The sequence below is a fragment of the Pomacea canaliculata genome, linkage group LG13 (genome assembly GCF_003073045.1).
Source record: "Pomacea canaliculata isolate SZHN2017 linkage group LG13, ASM307304v1, whole genome shotgun sequence".
NCBI classification, from domain to species: Eukaryota; Metazoa; Mollusca; class Gastropoda; order Architaenioglossa; family Ampullariidae; genus Pomacea; species Pomacea canaliculata.
Window position 1 is genome coordinate 12,131,699 of NC_037602.1, and position 17,803 is coordinate 12,149,501.

The following is a 17,803-nucleotide window of genomic DNA, read 5'->3' on the forward strand; positions in this document are numbered from 1 at the left end:
AGTTTGATACTTGCACTCTACAATCTCAGTGATACTCTGGCTCAAAACTACTGAAAGTGGGAGGATTACGAATATTTTAGACCTTTATATGTGTACTACTTTTCTAAATTGTCATATGTTATTATCAAAATTATTTTATTAGTTTTATTTAAACGGAAAAGTATATTAAAAGTTTGTGAAAAGCTCTTTGGCCTTAAAAATGTGACCTTGACCTACGACTAAGTAACATACGAACAAGAACGATATACGTCGTCATCCCTGTTTATTCTTTGTCTGCAGTAAGCTTTTACAATAAAAAATGTTCTTTATAAGTTGTTATTCTTTTATTTAATTTCCTTTTTTCAAACATGAGATATGGTTTAGAAGAAAATCGCTGATTCTTAACTAAACGTAATATTAATAACGAAAGAGTCCACCATGTTGTAGATTAAGAACGTTGCCCAACTGACTAGATAGGTTTGTTTGACAATTTCGCATTTGGACTTGCCTGTTACAGTTAAGACGACTTCAAAAGTGGGTCAGCCATGTCAGGAGCAGCCAGATATGGTCGTTTAGTTTTTGGCCATGTTCGGTTAGTAGGAACAGGTAAGCAATTTTATTTCAACTTACACATTACATTGTCTTATTCGTGGTATTTATGTCACCTCTAATGGTCGAGTAATAAAGCAAAAGATTTTTTTAAAGTCTCTACTCAGAATGTGTGTCAGGCCTAGAATTTAGTAACTTTCAAGTTTTTTATGAAATAAGACTAGAAATGTAAAAGTAATGGTGGCTATTAAAAAACAGAACTTGCAGTTAAAGGTTGAAGATAGAAAAGGATACTTTATTTTTGGTTGTGATGACATAAGCTGTTAAGGATGCTACTATAAACCTGGGGAGAAAAAATCCTTATCACTAAATGCTAAACCTAATTGAAACTCAAATCCTAGCCCTAATCTTTACCCTATCCTTAACTTTAGGCTTTTATTCAGTCTGTGAAAAAAAAAGTGTTAAAGTTTGGTTTGCTCTCTAGAAATAAAGTTGTAACAAATATTTAATGTTCAAAGTTTTGAGAGGCCATTTTGCTTGGAGAGTAAACCAAAGTCTTGTTGAGTGGTGATGTGTTAGGCAGAGTTGCATTTGTAAAAATCCCACTTTAAGTTTGTAGCACTGGCTAGAGCTTACAAAAAAAGTTGCATCATCTCTTCAGTGAAGACTGTGGCAAAAAGTTGTATACCCCCCCCCCCAACCCAAATATGATTTTATTTACATATAATAAATTGCCTTCTTAACTCTCTTTGGTCAAATCTATAAATTATAGAAACACCGATAATCTTGTTAAAGAATAGTGTGAAGAAAACTCTTATATATTTATATTTATAGTATGTTTATAACAAATTAACACGTATACAAGCATTGCCTTTGTGATGTTTCTATGCCTTACAAGCTGTCAGTGCTGTGCTCTTGTGGACTAAGTTAAAGGGCAGCTTATAACTAGTAAAAATTACATTAAAGATGCTCAGGAGCAAAATTCTTGCATGCTAACATAAAAACATCACCACACTTTGCATTATTATAATGTCAGTACAATAAAGTGTCTTAACTTTCTAGTGTCTTCAACCTATTTTAAATAAAGACATTCTAAGAAAATTTTTATATGCCTATTACATTTCAGGAGCATGTAAGCAGCACATCAGGATACCCGTTCAGTGTTCAGCAGTGTTAAATCTTTCATGCCATCTACCAGCAGCAGAAGCTCGATTTCGGTATTTCAGCAGCTCATCATCAGACTCAGGCAGTGATTCTCCCAGTGGGGAGGTGGTGACAAGAAGACTTCTGGGGCTAACAGAAGTGGTGGTGGATCAGGCACTGGGTCTAAGAATGCTAAAGGCGGGGACAAAAATCAGCTTTGCTGTCCTAAGTGTGGTGATCCTTGCACCCATGTAGAGACTTTTGTTTGTAAGTATAAAATTTGAAAAATTAATGTGTATTACTATAGTAATGGTTACGTTGGGAAGCATCCTTTCTTCTGTAATTTAGAAGTACTTGTCAAAACAAGTTACAACTTATGAATCTACAGAAACGCTGATCTTTGTCAGCTGTCATCTGTCATCCTCACTTGGTGCTATCAGTCCTTGATTGAAAGTCTCATCACTTTTTTTCTCTCTCTCTCTTTTGGTTCCACAACCTCTCCCTAAGGAACAGGAACAGTCTTCTTCCTTCTTAAAATTTGTTCCAAGATCACCAGAAGCAGGCTGAAAGACTTTGCAGCCTTATGTTATCAGCAAATCCTAAGGAAGGCATCCTGTGCCCTCTCTTTTTTTGATCATGTATTGGCATTTGAGTTTTCACTCTTGCTGTCGGGCTGTAAGTTCATGAAGCCTTTATGCAGATTCACACAATCATCAACTCCACACAACGGTCAGCCGCCTGTTCATTGAATTCCACATGCCATTTACTTGATCAGTTGCTGGCACGGCGTCTCCCCCCCCCCCACTGGACATGATCTTGTAATAGCTGTATCTTACTACCCTCTATCAACTGTATCTTACTGTTACTGGGAGTGTGTATATAAGTGTGTGTGAGAGAGAGAAATTATTTTGGGCATATATATTTATCTGTATATTGCTATTTATGAGCACTATCTGGAATTGCCCTTGTGGATTAATAAGTTGTATTATATTGTATGTTAGAGATTGAAAGCATGCACTGATGTAATAAATGTTAAAGTTAAAAGCCAATTTTGTTGTTTAGTTGTTGGTTTTAGAGAGGGTTAGCCAGTTGAGGTTGTTTTTTTTCGTTTGTTTCAGCCTCAACAAGATTTGTAAAATGTGAGAAGTGTCACCACTTTTTTGTTGTCCTTTCTGAGACGGATTCCAAAAAGAGCTTCAAAGAAAATCGTGATGAAAGACTAGGCTTGAAACGAAAGCCTCCCCCACCTCCTCGAAAAGTAATTTTCAACTTGATAAAGATAAATGTGGAATTGAACTTCATAGTATGCGTTAAAATGTCAAGTCTTGTATTCCCCTTCTTAACCAACCAGTACAGGGACTTATTGTAGAGGACAGATAAGACACTCGTCCTTTTCTTTTTGTTTTCTTCTCTCTTTGCTGCACTCACCCAAATGTGTCAGCATATATAAAACTTCTCTAAAAGATGCCGGTGAGTTTGTGATTGAATGTTTTAGGAGAGATCAAACCCTTTTATCAAATATTAGATTATTATATATTTAGTTGAAAGAGATTTCAACTTCATGTATTGTTTTTCATTAATTCAACTAATGTACGGATGATCTCACAAAGACTGATATAAATGTTGTCTATTGCTATATGAAAGATGTTTTTAAAAGGTCACTTTCAAACATCTTTTCAAGCAAAATCATGCTATCATTTTTAACTGCAAGGTACATATGTTTATTAGTGGAATAATAAATTATTAAACATGTACTTGCCATTGAACATGAATGTAAGTATGCTTATGAGATGAAATCAGTAAGCTTCCACGTATGAAGCAAGACAAGGGGGGGAGGGAAACTAGATTTATGTCAGTTTGTTTTTGTTTTTTTTTGTTGCATTTTTTCTTGCAGATATTTGAATATCTGGATCGTTATGTGGTGGGTCAGGAGCTAGCCAAAAAAGTGCTCTCTGTTGCTGTCTACAATCACTACAAGCGCATCTATCACAATTTGCCCCAGACTGATTCCTCTGGTTCCAGTGCTGCCAGCTCAGGAAACAAGGCTGATGCAGGCATGCAGGAAACCAGTCGACACTTTCCACAAACATTCTCACCTAGAGGTGGACACTATAATTTTCTTCAAGTCTCTTTCTTTTTTTTTTTCACAAGTGTCTGCTTACAGTGCTTTCCATAAATAATTGGTTAGATGGAGGGTTCAACAAACTGAATTAATATTGCCAAGAAAGCTTAATACAGAAATATGTTTTTAATGTCTTGAAAAAAGAATCAGATTTGTACTTGCCTAAGCAATTTTGGCCTGCTTGCTCAGAGTAAGACATTGTCACACTGGCAGATACAATAGGATGTTGAACCCTCATTTATCTTGTGTATGAGCCTTTAGGAGCACAGTTGGAGTGCATGAAACGAAAAGGTAGGGTTAGGGAAAAATTGCATTATATATGAAAGTGAAGACAGGAAGAAACCATTCCTGTAGTCTAAGTGGTAGTAGACAAGAAAAAAGGTTTCTTATCTGTGGCAGACGTGCTGCAGATTGCTGTAGCTGCCCCTGGTAGCCCTTTGGGGCCTTCTGTTCAGCAGCAGCAGCAAGAAGATCATTTGCGGCGTTCAGATATCTTGGAGGCTTCCACTCATGAACTGCGTTTAGAGAAGAGTAATATACTGATGCTAGGGCCAACTGGGTCAGGCAAGTTGATAGCTTAAATTTTTTTTATGAGTTTGTCTTTGATAATGAGTACAATTAATCCATTCAGCTAACAGGTACCACGATTGGAACTTTGTTGCATTTATCCTGGAACACAGCTGAACAGATTTTAAATAGCCACATTGATAAAAATGGCTGTGGGCCTTGTCACAATTACTATGTCATGTGGCAGCAATTATGTTAAAAGTAAATAGAGATGTCTAGTATGCTTTATGGTGTATAAAATAGTTGTTAAATCAAACATTAAATGTTACATAACATTTATATTTTCTCCTTATTTTACAACTTCCAAAAATATATAACCAATAAAATGTTTTGTGCAGGAAAAACGTTATTAGCCCAGACATTAGCAAGATGCCTTGATGTTCCTTTCGCCATCTGTGATTGCACAACCTTAACGCAGGCTGGCTATGTGGGTGAAGACATTGAGTCAGTCATAGCCAAATTGCTGCAGGATGCCAATTACAATGTGGAGAAGGCCCAGCAAGGTTACTTTTCACACAATCTTCCTGCTAGCAGAACTGATTGAGACCAAGTATTCAGCATTTCTTAATGCCATGAAACAATGTTGCAAATAAGTGGGGAAGAATGGGGGTGAGAAAAAATGTGCTAGAATATTTTGTAGTGTAATCACAATGCGAGTTATATAACAAATTGGTCAGAATTTTGGATGGAAGGGGTAACTAGAGATACTATAACAGCCAGGAAATTCTGTAACCTTTTTTTTTTTTTCTGACTTCTTGCATTACATTTCCCGAGGGCTTTCGCCATCACGTGTCATAGGCCCTTCCGAATAGGGATCTTCCCATCTAGGCTCTCGTTGTGCTTGTGTTGTATTTGCGGTTTCTGTAGCAGAGGTCTTTTTACAGGGTGGGGTTGCTAGCCCACACACCAACACTCCTCTTTCATCCGGGCTTGGGACCGGCAGGTTACCCGTAGGGTTTCCAGGGAAGTTTTGCATTACATAGTTGCAAGAAATTGGGTATGATGTTAGTAAGAGTATTTAAAGATACAAGGAAGTTTTTGCTAATGCTACATGGTGGCTGTTCCAGGTATTGTTTTCCTTGATGAGGTGGACAAAATTGGCAGTGTTCCAGGCATTCATCAACTACGAGATGTGGGAGGAGAGGGCGTTCAACAGGTCTTTCCAGTTTCAAGATAATTTTTTTTTTTGTTAACCAATTGTTTGCAGACACCCATGCACGTGCATGTGTGAGAGCTCTGAGACATTTTGTGATTCACATGAAGTTTAAGAATCGTAGAATTCTTGGAAAAAATTGAGGGCTTTTTCAGCTTTTAAGGGGTATCATGCAGTTTTTTCTGAGCTAACTTATAGACAGTCTTGGGTATATTTTAGTGCTCTCTTCACCAGATTACACTGTTGTTTTGTTTTTTATTGCTATGTATAAGTGCATATCTTTCTGAAAGATTTTCTGTGTTGATTCATGGGAGTGAGGGAGAGGTTATGGTCTGTGAGGTAATGTTATTGAGAGTCTAAACAGTATAAGGTTTGGGAGTATATTTATTTTAGTCCATTTTATCATGTTCTAACAAAGCAATAAATGTGAAGTTAGGTTACAGGACTGAATCACTGACCTTGCAAGGTCATGCATGAAAGAGGTCATAAACAATTTTTAATGATGAAAATGGAGCAGATAATAGTGGAGGATGTTCAAATGCATAAAGTTTTGATTCATATAAAGTCTTTGAATGCCTTATGTCAGACTGACATGACAGTTTAATTGTTCATGTAGGGAATGCTGAAGATGCTTGAAGGAACTGTTGTCAACGTCCCAGAGCGTAATTCACGTAAGCTACGTGGTGAGACGGTCCAAGTAGATACCACCAACATTCTTTTCGTTGCCTCAGGAGCATTTAATGGACTAGACCGAATTGTCAGCCGCAGAAAAACTGAAAAGGTTAGTTCCAAGTATGAACACATTAAAGAAATTTTAATATGACAATAAACAGTGGTTTTCTTTCTGTTTTTAATTATTACAGATGTAATTTTTATCTCTGTTAATAAAGACCTGAGGAATTTTATAAGACTTAAGCAAAATGTTCATTTATGACAGATCCATAGCTACACATCTACTATGCACTATGTTAGGAAAAAGTGCTGCATACCAAGGATTGAAACTAGTATTAGAGAAGATGAGATTGTAACCTTGGTTAAAAATTTTTCATTATGTTGACAAGAAAGATTAAACCATACTTATTTTTTAATTATCATAACTTTTTTTTTTTTTTTAACTAAAAAATATTTTAACTTCAGTGGTAGGCTGTAAGGCATGCTTACTGTATTTTCTGTATGTAAAGGTGTCTGTAAATGTACAGCAAGCCCTTATAAATTTGTAGGCTATACCTTGAAAGGAGATATGAATATTGTTATGTTTAGTAATGCAGTTTTGATGAATCACTAAGTTCTAACTGATAAGTGTTGCCATCCTAATAGTATCTTGGTTTTGGAGCGCCATCACTGACCCATCAAGGTCGACGGGCAGCCTCAGAGGCAGACCAGAAAAGTCAGGCTGAGAGCAATGACACTGTGTCAGACAATGAAGAACGAGATGCCTTGCTGCGGCAGGTGGAAGCACGTGATCTGATTGAATTTGGCTTAATCCCAGAGTTTTGTGGGCGTCTGCCAGTGGTGGTTCCGTTTCATAGTCTCACTCAAGATATGCTGGTCAAGATTCTAGTAGCTCCACGCAATGCACTTGTGCCTCAGTACCAGGCACTTTTCAGCATGGACAAGGTAAGCATGCAGCTGAGAACCCGGTCCCTAAATAATAATTTTAAGCTAGTTAAACCATTTAAATTCAGTGGAATATGGCTGCTGCTTCTATTTCAACAATAAAATTTGCAGCATAATTTTATTTCACAAATTATTTTTTAAAATTTTGCAGCCATCTCATAGAATATGCTATGATAAAATGAGATGTTTGGCTTTATGCTAGTAATTTATGTTTTTAGTCCCACCTGGAAGTGAAACAAGAGGCATTGCTGGCCATAGCACAGATGGCTCTTGAGAGGAAAACGGGTGCCCGTGGACTCCGTGCTATATTAGTAGGTGTTTCAGCATAGAGATTTCTCACTAATTACAAATAATATAGTCATGGTTACATATGGTTTTTAGTTACTTTGCTGCAAAATAGTGAAACTCTCTACTCTTCATTATCCACCACCTATCATCGAATCCTTTAAGCATGCACTAAAAACACATTTGTTCCATGAGCATTATTCTTAACAAAATCCACATATTGCTGGTCCACCTTCTAACCCTTTCTTTCACTTTTTTAATCTGTTGACTAGTCTGACTGCTCATCTTCCGCAACAGATTCACAAAACTCTCAGTCCTTACTGTTTATTGCTAGATTTCTCTTTACGTCTTCTGTGTTTGTCTTTGTTACTTTTTTGCATGATTGTTTATCCTTCTGTCTTTAGTATGCTGTACATGTCTAATTCTTGTCTCAAGTGCTGAGAGCATACTAGTTTATGAGCGTGATCATGTGCTATATAAATCACATGTTTATTATTATTAAATAATGTTTCCTTTAAAATCAATAATGTAGTGATGTGACGAGATGAGTTTCAGTTGAGATGCTTGAGTTGTATGAATTTCTTATGCTTAGTGTTTTTTTAAGTGGTGGTGTTTAACTTTTTACTGTTTCTTTGTGAATATATCTAGTATCTTGTTTATTGTATGGTTTTGTAAAGTTTTGATTTTGGGATCTAATGATTTCTTGTTGCATCAAAATATTTTCTTTTTCTTTCTTGGGTGTACATATCAGTGATTGCTAAATTTGCACATTGCAATCAAGCGGGCTTGAGTTTACATTTTTCAGTCTATTTACCTGACAGCATATACCATTTTTGCAGGAGTCTATCCTTCTGGAGCCTATGTTTGAAGTTCCTGGTTCAAACATTTCCACAGTTGTCGTGACAGAAGATGTGGTTAAAGGCAAATCACCTCCAAGGTACATCTACTCATCACGTACCATGGATTCAGAAGCAGATGAAGATTCCGGGTATGAGGAGGAAGAAAGAATGCAACAGCACTGATGTGCACCAACTTGTGATTTGAGTTTTCTCTTGTCTTTAGTCTGCTTACATGTTCTCCCATGTGGACAGGAATTCCACAAAGTTAATGAGCTGATGCTTTGCAGATTTAAGAAGTCTCTGACATTTTGAATGAGAAGAGAGAAAGCAAACATGGGAGAATGGGAGCAAACTGTGTCTGAACTTTGTCCCTTGACAATTGGTTACATTCATTGGGAGTAGAGGAATTTGGTAGCTTGTTTTGTTTTTTGTTTTGTTTTTTTTAATGTTTATTATTGTTTCCTTTTGAGGAGTTCGAGTCGCTGCTTCTTGAAAGATATCCTAATTCATTATAGAAACAGATTTCAACTGCATAGATATAACTTTCTTTCATAAACTTATGAAGAGTGCATAAACTAGCTGAGGGGCATGACAATTTGGTCACTTGAGAAAGAGGATTTCCTGTTACTAGCTGCTAGGACTGTAATGTGTGAGAATGGCAAGTTGAACATTCTTCAGGAAAATGTGAGGGATGAAAACAAAGTAAACTAAGTGTAGTTAATTGATAGTTTTAGACATTTTGAAAATCTTTTATTGTATTTCGTTGCATGTCTGTCTCATAAGACCTTCCCAGTGTTAACTGAACTGAAAGTTGAATTGAGGACTTGTGAGACAAACACCTTTTGCCCTTGTGATCTGTTTTATTTATAGACTTTTGGACATTGTCATCATCATCAGAAGCTGATAGATGTTAATATACTACTGCCTATAGTTTCAGCAGATGTCATATTTTTTCACATTCAGATTCAATTTTAGGTGCATTTTTAATATCTGTCTGAAGTAATCCATGAGCTGTTGAGGATGTGAAATAAGCTTAAGAAAGTGAGACCTTAATTTCAAAATTAACTCAAAATTCAAATACAAATTTTGTCATGTGTTCAGAACTTTTTTTTAATGGTTTGAAATTCTGTATTAGGGACATAAGAAATTTACTGTCACCAGACTTTAATGTAAATATATGAAACTTTAACCAGCTTGGTGTAGCAATTTTATATGTAGAAACACTTTGCCTTGTTCCATAAGGTTATTTTTGGTTTTTCTTTTATAAAGATCAGGATAATGTAACATATCCTACCTTAGAAAAATGTTTGTAAATTGTTAATGTTATTTATGGCAATTTCATGAGGTAATACATTTTAAATCCTTAAAATGGTGTGTGTTCATTTAGTAATTTCATGGAAAAAAATTACTATTGATATTTATTATCAAGTTACAATTGTTATAGTTCGCTGCCAACTATATGAATGAAGACAAGAGAGTTGAGTTAGGAAATTATGAAGATTGTTACTATTTTGGTGGAAGTGGTGGACAAACTGTTACCATCTTTATCAGACAGTTTTTTCCCCTTAATCATTGCCTTTCTCTAGATTTATTGTGCCACCCCTACCTTTTAGAATACTGATGTCGCTGATGGTTTCTGCTTCCTCTATATTTATTATGAGGTCAGAATCTATTTGCTATAGTCCATGGTGACTGGTGACTGTTTCAGGTCTGCTCCAATTGTGCTAAAACTACCACCTCAAGGAGATCGATTCATTTTTAACAACACCACATAAGCTTTTACAATAGTACACAGATGTGAAAACAATAAATATATCATTAACAAGAAGCACTTGATGTGTTTGTTAAGGCTTTTGTTTGTTCTTTGTATTTTGAGCATGAATGAAAAATTGATGACACCAGGTGTGCTACTTGCACAAGAATGTTTGGCAAAAGATCAGCTTAAAAATTGCAATGATTGAATCAATTTTTCTGAATGGTATTGAACCCTTATAGTACGATGAGCCTCGATTGTGGCTTTGCCAGAGAACCATGGGGAAGGCAATTTTCATCACTTTTATTGCAAAGTTCATGCATTCTCCCTACCGAAAATGCATAGGCTTTTTGGTCTGTTTACCTGAGAGCAGTAATAATGAAAACAAGTATCGCCCACTGTCATTTTCAGTTATTAGCCATTGTCTTTATAATACTTACATGCAGTGCTATAAGGGTTAAAACGTGTTAAAGTCCTGAAGCAACTGCTGGATTAGCTAGAACTGATGGAAATAAAGAGGTCAGCCGAAATCGAAATGAAACTGAAAAAGAAGGCTTTTTTCCCAGCCAGTTTGTCAGCAAACTGATTTTTGTAATCAGAATGGTAAAATAAATTGCAACCTTTTTTTTTTTTTTTTTTTTTGACCCAGGTAAGCAAACATGCAGATCGTTTTCCTGTTAGTCGTCTTTTTAGTTCTGCGACTACAGTACGTTTTATAAAATATCCGCAAAGATTGAATAGTCGTTCTTTCACAAAATCCCACCATTTACGTGAATTTATTCAGCTGTTCTGTAATTAACTGTCAAGCAACGTAACATGCTATTTATCTTTTTGTTTCCTCATGTGCTACGTTTGAGAAAAACAATGGAAGGATATCAACAAAGGATCAAAACGTGTGTGCATGTACTTGTATGTGTGTGTATACATACATTGGAGGTTGATTTCATTCAGTGGCAGTAGCTGAGTACTCGAAAAAAAGTCCCGACGGGAAGCCTTGTGAACAGATGGCACATCTAGAATGAAGAACAGAAGTAAGAAGAATTTCTTACTCCCCAAATTCACTATTCCCCTTTGTTTACAGTCCATGCCCAGACACACCCATCAACGGTAGACCACTCTGCAACGGTAGACCACTCTGCAATACTTCTACAGAGGGTAACTCGGGGTCTTGAGTGTCACAGAGATCTGGAACAGTCGAGTATGTAGTCCGATGGAGCGCGTTCTGGTAATCAAATAGTATATTTTTGTTGGTGGTGGGAGGGCGCTTATAGGCTTTACCAAAAATCTTTAGAACATATAGACTAAGAACAAAAAGCTGTTTTGAGAATGCGTTGAACACGTAGAAGGGTTTCTTGAAGCTGTGTTTACAGATGAACTTTTTCCTAAACTCTATGGTGTACACTCCAGCACTTAAACTCTGTCATTAAATGCCTAGTCATTGCTTGAAATATGGGTTACAAGAATTAACAAATTCGTAGCACATTCGTACCAGATTGAAGGTCACACTTTCAAGAAAGGGAAATGGTACAGCACAATTCTGAGATTAGTGGTTTTAACATCGATTAGTGTACTACAGCTCTGATAGGTACATCTAATGGTAGAGCTATTAATGAAAAAGTTGTGTATGACACATATTCCAGGTTCGACTTTTGTTTTTCGCCAAAAGCCGGGAAATTGTTGGTCATAAAGAAATAGAGTTTGAAGTGGACATTTCTACAACACCACGTTTGTTTCTGAATTCATTACTTCGTGAATACCCAGGGTAAGAGTGAAACTAAGTGTCAGTTTACATTTTTCGGTGATGGCTGATATTTGAAGGATTTTTACACAAAAAGAAATTGTTTTGGTTGCTGCTTTACCTTGTTGCAAATAGTTTAATGAACATCAGGCAGTAGAGAACAGACACAGAATTTGGCATTTATACCTCATCATTTGTTATTGAACATCAGTGATGTAGTTTATATAAGACAAATAAAAACAGGACATCAGAGATCATAGTAATGATAACAAATGTACATTGATATAGACTTTTTTCCATTTCTAATCAATGAGACCTCAATATTTTTATTGGGGAGAAGGTCACTTAAACCCCCCACAATTTTAAGTTCACGTCTGCATTTTGTGGATGGGAAACTCTGATTCAAGCAATGGTGGGTTTTACTATTATTGTCACTGATTTCCTAAACATACACATTTCACTTTTTTAAAGATAGCCAGCTCCATGACCACATGGCATCTGGCACTTTTAATGTTTTTATTATTTAGTATTCTAAGCCAGAAAAATCCATGCATACTTAGATCACGACCAGCCTCACTTTCCAGGTTCTAAAATGTTTTGGCAGCTTTGCTTACATACTATACCAATATTTTTGATAAAGGTTACAAAATGTTTAATTGATTTATGAATCCATAATGTTTTGTTGCTAAACTTTAAATGTACAGCTGTAATATTTTATACTGGTGGCCTTGGGGAGGTACAATGATACATAGAAATGTTTGTCAAAAGCAATTAGAACATGGTGTTCAATTTTCACATAAATATACTTAGAAGCAAGTAATTATTAAATACCATAAATTTCCTGCTTAAACTGTGTGTGTAGCTTGAGTGCAGTAGCTCAAAATATTGTGCTCTCCCTGAACGGAGAATACCTTGACACTAATGACCAAGAGCTGATCCTGAGGACTGGTGACGAGCTTGCTATAATACCTCCCATCAGTGGGGGTTAATATGCATACTACCAGGACGTCATTGCCAGATATTACAAAGATGTCAGGAAGTCTTGATAAAGTAAGTATTAACTATTTGCTTTCAGAAATGAATCCAGGCCTTTCCAATAAATCATATTTTGGGGGATTCTTCATTTAGCATTGTGATGGATATAGATCCATTACACTCTAAACGTTTAGTCGAACTGTTCATCAAAGAGTGAATTGAGTTTTTTATAATGCTGAAAAATTGTAAATAATTTTCATAGGCTGAAACTGCCTGTGAAATTGGGCATAAGTATCAAGAGGCTGGAGCAAAAAGAGCTAACATATCCATTTGTTGATGCTTGTGTTTCTTTGTTGCATGTTTTTTTTTGTATTATTGTTTGCTTTCATACACACCACTGTTTGTAGACTTTCATGTACAGCGTTCTGAGCTCACATCCTCATGGGGAAATGTAAATTCTAGTATCGTCATCTTCATTATCATTATTGTTTTAAGGTGGTCACAAGGAGTCTTATAGATCTTTGCATGCTCATTTACAGGGTGAAGTAAGTGAGCAAGTTAACAGGAGAGCTGAACTATTCTGTAAACATGATCTTCATTTTTTACCTCTCTTATTCTCTTGTTTAGTGTTTCTTTCTATTACATTGTTCTTATAACAATTATGCAATGGAATGCTGATAAAGAGAATGACTAAGGTGACCAGACGTCCCGCTTTAGGCGGGACAGTCCCGCTTTTGACCTCTTGTCCCGCCTGCTCATCGGGTCGGGGGGGAGCAATGTCCCGCTTTCTGGCTTTCTGGCAAGTCCATCAAATGTCCCGGTTGTCTTTAAAAATCACTTTTTTCGGCGTTCTTTGACGGGGACGACACCATCAACGGCAACGTGTCCTGCTTTCGCCCCCGAAACGTCTGGTCACCTTAGAATGACTATTCTTATTGTTATAACGATTATCTCCTTGGGAACAGACTTTATGGCAGATTGATAAGGTAGCATACTTATGAAGGGTTGAAAATGTAGAGAATAGCACCTGCAAGATATCTATAACCTAAAATTCAGAGTACAGGGATTGTAGAACATCCTTTACAGGGCTTGGCACCATGAACACCAGGAGTTTGTGTTTTACCAACCTTCCTGTATTAGTGATGCAAAATCATTCTAATTTCTTTGTCTTTTGGTTTACTTTTAGTTCATTCCTTATCACTTTTTAATTTCTCCTGATACTTTCATTTCTCCCCCCACCCCTTCTTTTTTGTTGGCTTCATCTCCCTTGAACTTAAAAATAATCAGGTCTTTATAATGTTACCTGATTTTATGAGCATTTTTTTTATTTCATTTTAAGTGTTAACTTTAGTTTTTTTTATATTTTCATCATTATGACCAAATTAACTGATTACTTTATTGAACATTTGTGTCCATTCTTTGGTGATTTGTAATCTAAATGCATCCAACCTTTCCTGTTGTCTTTAGACATTTGTTTGTACAAGAAGGTATCATGTGTGCTGGTGGATAACTATTTTAAGTGTTGAGTTCTTTTATCACATTATATTTATATTTATCACTGGATGATAGGGAGATTTACTAATAATAATTGTAACACTAAACTTGCATTTAAAGTAACCTATGTGCAGACATTTTCCATCAAAAGTTATTAACAAAATCTTTCAAGTACACATTTTGAAGTAGTTCAAAATATTATTCAGAACAACTGATCATCTTCAAAATAATGAACATGCCACAAGGGACTTATGCAAAAGCTAAGGAACATGTTAAGCCTAGTTATTTCTTACCTTAGTTGTTGTTAAGGGGCCTACATTCATGCAAAGGGCAGCTACCATTAACTGTGTGGTCATGATTTTTGTATTTTAGGTAGCTGTTGATTCACATTTTTAATGATGGAAAAGTTTGGTAATGAAGAACACCTGTCTTCATGAAAGTCTAATACGTTTTGAGATTAAAATGGAACTCTCTTTGAACAGACAAATGAAAGTGACAATAGTAAACATCAAGTTGGTGAGGATTTTGTTGATGTAGTGGAAGGTAAACTCAGCATAGAAAATATCACATCTCGAGCCACTTCTCCATCTGCAGGAGCCATTGGCCTTTTTGTTGGTAAGTGTCCCTTTCAGTTATGTTAAGAATAAAGCATACAGAGCTATCAGGTTTATTGTTCAGAAAATGACTTTAACAATCTGATGTGAAAAAAATTCAAAGCTGGATTGTTCTCCATTGCTAATCACTGACAAGGTAACTAAGTGATCAAAGTAGAGTTTTTGGCAGGATGTTTCAGCCTCCATTATTCCCAGTTCTGTTTGAGAATGATTGGTGTACACTTTCACATTTATTTCATGTTTTATAGTTCCTTCATTTTGAGAAACACTGTTAGATTGTTAGAAAATAACCATACAATAAATGGGGACTATCATCAAGTAAAAGTTATAGAAAAAAGTTTGATATCATTGAAATCAGGATGAAAATTTTCTTTTCATATGTATCTTTCTTTTTGCTTATTATTGAATAAAAAATCAGCTTGAAGTACATATATATGTCAAATTCATATAGTCTGTTGTATGTGAGGTTTCAAAATGTGCAACAAATGCTAATGGTAATGCCATTAACTTTGGATACTATCATGTCAAGATGGATACCTAAGCTATATATTTCTAAAGATGCTAAATTTGTGCATATTAATATAAAGGTACTACGAGTACAATTGTAAATGAAGTTTCAGATAAAAATAGGTTTAACAGTCCAGTCAGATAAATTTCTCACTTTATGCATCAAGGTACAACACGCAACCACTTTGAAGGAAAGGAAGTTTTGCGTCTGGAATATGAAGCATATATGCCGATGGCAAAAAAGAAGATGCTAGAAACATGCCAGCTTGTCCGTAGTCAGTGGAACGTGGAAAATATTGTCATGGTCCACAGAATTGGGTGGGTTGGGTTATATATATATAAACACACACATATGCTATATACTACTACCATGTATTCAATGATAGTCCACGTCCCTGCAGATATTTGTTGGTTTTCTATGCAGCGATTTCAGATGCATATGTAGTTACTAGTGTCATTTTTATTTTATTTTATTTTTTGTCTTGAGATGTTTTGGCCACTAAAGCCAGAAACTACAGAAGTTTGATGACTGGGCCACTTCCAAATAATTCCCTTTTATTCTAAGAAATTGGCAGCCTCAACATAGCATAGTGATTGAGACATATGATGAGGTTTTGATTTTCTGATTCTCTTAAAATTACTCAATCAGTGCCATTAAATAAAAATCACTATTGAATAATGAAATATGAAAACATATTTTTATGCATTTTAAAGATAGCAAATTTTGTACATGCATCTTATAAATCATCTATCTTGCATTTTTGTCCTGTCAGGGAGGTACCTGTGATGGAGGCCAGCATCATCATTGCTATTTCAGCATCACATAGAAAAGAAGCTCTGGAAGCTGTTCATTTTGCAATTGACAGTGTCAAGGCCACAGTACCTATTTGGAAAAAAGTATTAATTTTAAGTTTTTTAAATTCACTAACATAAAAATGCAAATTTCTTCTTAGTATATAGAGAGTGGATGTTTCTAGATGTATTAATGAAAATTCACTAACACAGAAACACATTTTCTTAGAAGTGAGCACTTTCGACTGATTGTTATTAAATGGACAGCAGCAGATTCTGAGTACCATACTGCTTCAGATCAAAACTATGCATTTTAGACATATTCTTTGCTTAATATTTTTTAAATTTTGTTTTTCTTTTTATGACCAAGTGTGCAGCTTCCTATGCAGTGACATAGTGAGCAATATGATGATCTCTTCAAGAGGAACAGCAAAAGGCATCTGGACATTTGTGCAGACTTAGGTTTTCCTTTGCCTTATGAGATGGTTTAAAAACTCAGTCTTGCCTTTTTCTGCAGGAGGTCTACAACGATGCCACCTCTTCTTGGAAGGAAAACAGGGAATGTACATGGATTAGCAAAGACTGACTGGCAATGGCGCTATTTAGAGCTGACTGACTTGATCATGGTATTATAATTTTCGGCTTTAAATGGTTTAATAAAATAGTTTATGATTTTATTCAAGTTTTGGTTTTTTTGTTTCTGAAAAGTGGTAAAATAGAAGACAAATGCACACATACATAAACACATAAATCTGCTTCCATTTGCAGTTAACCAAATGGGTGAAAATCTTCAAAAACCATGCTAAATCACTGCATTTTGTACTTTAATTTTTTTTTTTAGTACTTAGTGAAAAAGAACTTTGTGGAATTTGGGGAGAGGAAAGCAGTTTTGTGTGTGAACCATGAACTAGCAGACAGACAGCAATCCACCCATGGACGTATATTTAGGGATATTAGTTCGTGATCCACCTATACACGTCCATGGTCTGCCAATATAGTCTGTGAGCCGCTCGCCACTCGTCTTGATCTTTCGCTATACCTACCCGCAAAAGCGGAAAAAGAACAAACTGAAACATTTGACTCCTACATAGTGGCATCCTACCATGCAGCAATATGAGCCACCTTTTGAATATTTATATATTGTTGGGGAATGTTGCCGATACTCTTCGCACACAAGACCAACATTGAAGCGGCGCAAGCTCGCCTGGTTCGGTCACGTACCTGTCCAAGACGATTCTACAGGGAACCCTCGAAGGGAGCCGTCGTCGTGGTCGTCCGAGGAAAAGCTAGGTCAAAGAATCAAAGAATGATCTGCTCAAGACAGGACCGGGTGGAAAATTATGTCTGTTGCTGCTGCCGGACGGTCCCCCCTACGCCCGGACCGGGCATGAAACTGAACTGAACTCTTCGCACTGTTGACAGCCGTTGCTAAACCGGAAGCTGTTTGCTGCAAAGCCTCGTTCTAGTAATCGTACTAGCAATCCCTTAAAATAATGCATATTCGTAATGCACACGCGGCACAAGTACTTGACAAATGCGATATGACAAGAAAACCAGTTAAAAATTTTAGATGATATCAAAGCTACAAGCCTGCCTCCAGTTCTCTCTCACCAAACAATAACCTGAGCTAAAGATCGTCACTATACTGTCTTGTACTCCACGAGAAACACAGCTCT

At 36.2% G+C, this 17,803-nt stretch overlaps 3 protein-coding genes across 3 annotated transcripts; all 3 read left to right on the forward strand.

The window, feature by feature from the left end:
- Positions 1-1,781: 1,781 nt before the first annotated feature.
- On the forward strand, positions 1,782-10,088 carry LOC112554432 (ATP-dependent Clp protease ATP-binding subunit clpX-like, mitochondrial; the record flags this gene model as incomplete). Its single annotated transcript, XM_025222207.1, has 11 exons — positions 1,782-1,938; positions 2,790-2,929; positions 3,566-3,773; positions 4,193-4,357; positions 4,699-4,863; positions 5,428-5,516; positions 6,130-6,294; positions 6,831-7,130; positions 7,349-7,441; positions 8,255-8,403; positions 9,963-10,088. Coding segments are annotated over 11 exons (1,698 nt in total), but the record flags the coding sequence as incomplete, so codon positions are not given.
- Positions 10,089-11,111: 1,023 nt separating this feature from the next.
- LOC112554009 (molybdopterin synthase sulfur carrier subunit-like) lies at positions 11,112-12,795 on the forward strand. Its single transcript, XM_025221565.1, has 3 exons — positions 11,112-11,232; positions 11,648-11,769; positions 12,608-12,795. The coding sequence occupies exons 1-3, from the start codon at positions 11,218-11,220 to the stop codon at positions 12,732-12,734; spliced, it is 264 nt and encodes an 87-aa protein (XP_025077350.1). The 5' UTR covers positions 11,112-11,217; the 3' UTR covers positions 12,735-12,795.
- On the forward strand, positions 12,775-16,804 carry LOC112554433 (molybdopterin synthase catalytic subunit-like). Its single transcript, XM_025222208.1, has 5 exons — positions 12,775-12,795; positions 14,697-14,829; positions 15,503-15,653; positions 16,109-16,232; positions 16,645-16,804. The coding sequence occupies exons 1-5, from the start codon at positions 12,775-12,777 to the stop codon at positions 16,711-16,713; spliced, it is 498 nt and encodes a 165-aa protein (XP_025077993.1). The 3' UTR covers positions 16,714-16,804.
- Positions 16,805-17,803: the final 999 nt, after the last annotated feature.

Coding starts and splice junctions, on each gene's coding strand:
- LOC112554009 (XM_025221565.1), top strand. Junction 11,770..12,607: donor TTACTTCGTGAATACCCAGG/GTAAGAGTGAAA, acceptor CTGTGTGTGTAG/CTTGAGTGCAGTAGCTCAAA.
- LOC112554433 (XM_025222208.1), top strand. CDS start 12,775: ATGTCAGGAAGTCTTGATAAA. Junction 12,796..14,696: donor TGTCAGGAAGTCTTGATAAA/GTAAGTATTAAC, acceptor CTCTTTGAACAG/ACAAATGAAAGTGACAATAG. Junction 14,830..15,502: donor AGCCATTGGCCTTTTTGTTG/GTAAGTGTCCCT, acceptor TTATGCATCAAG/GTACAACACGCAACCACTTT.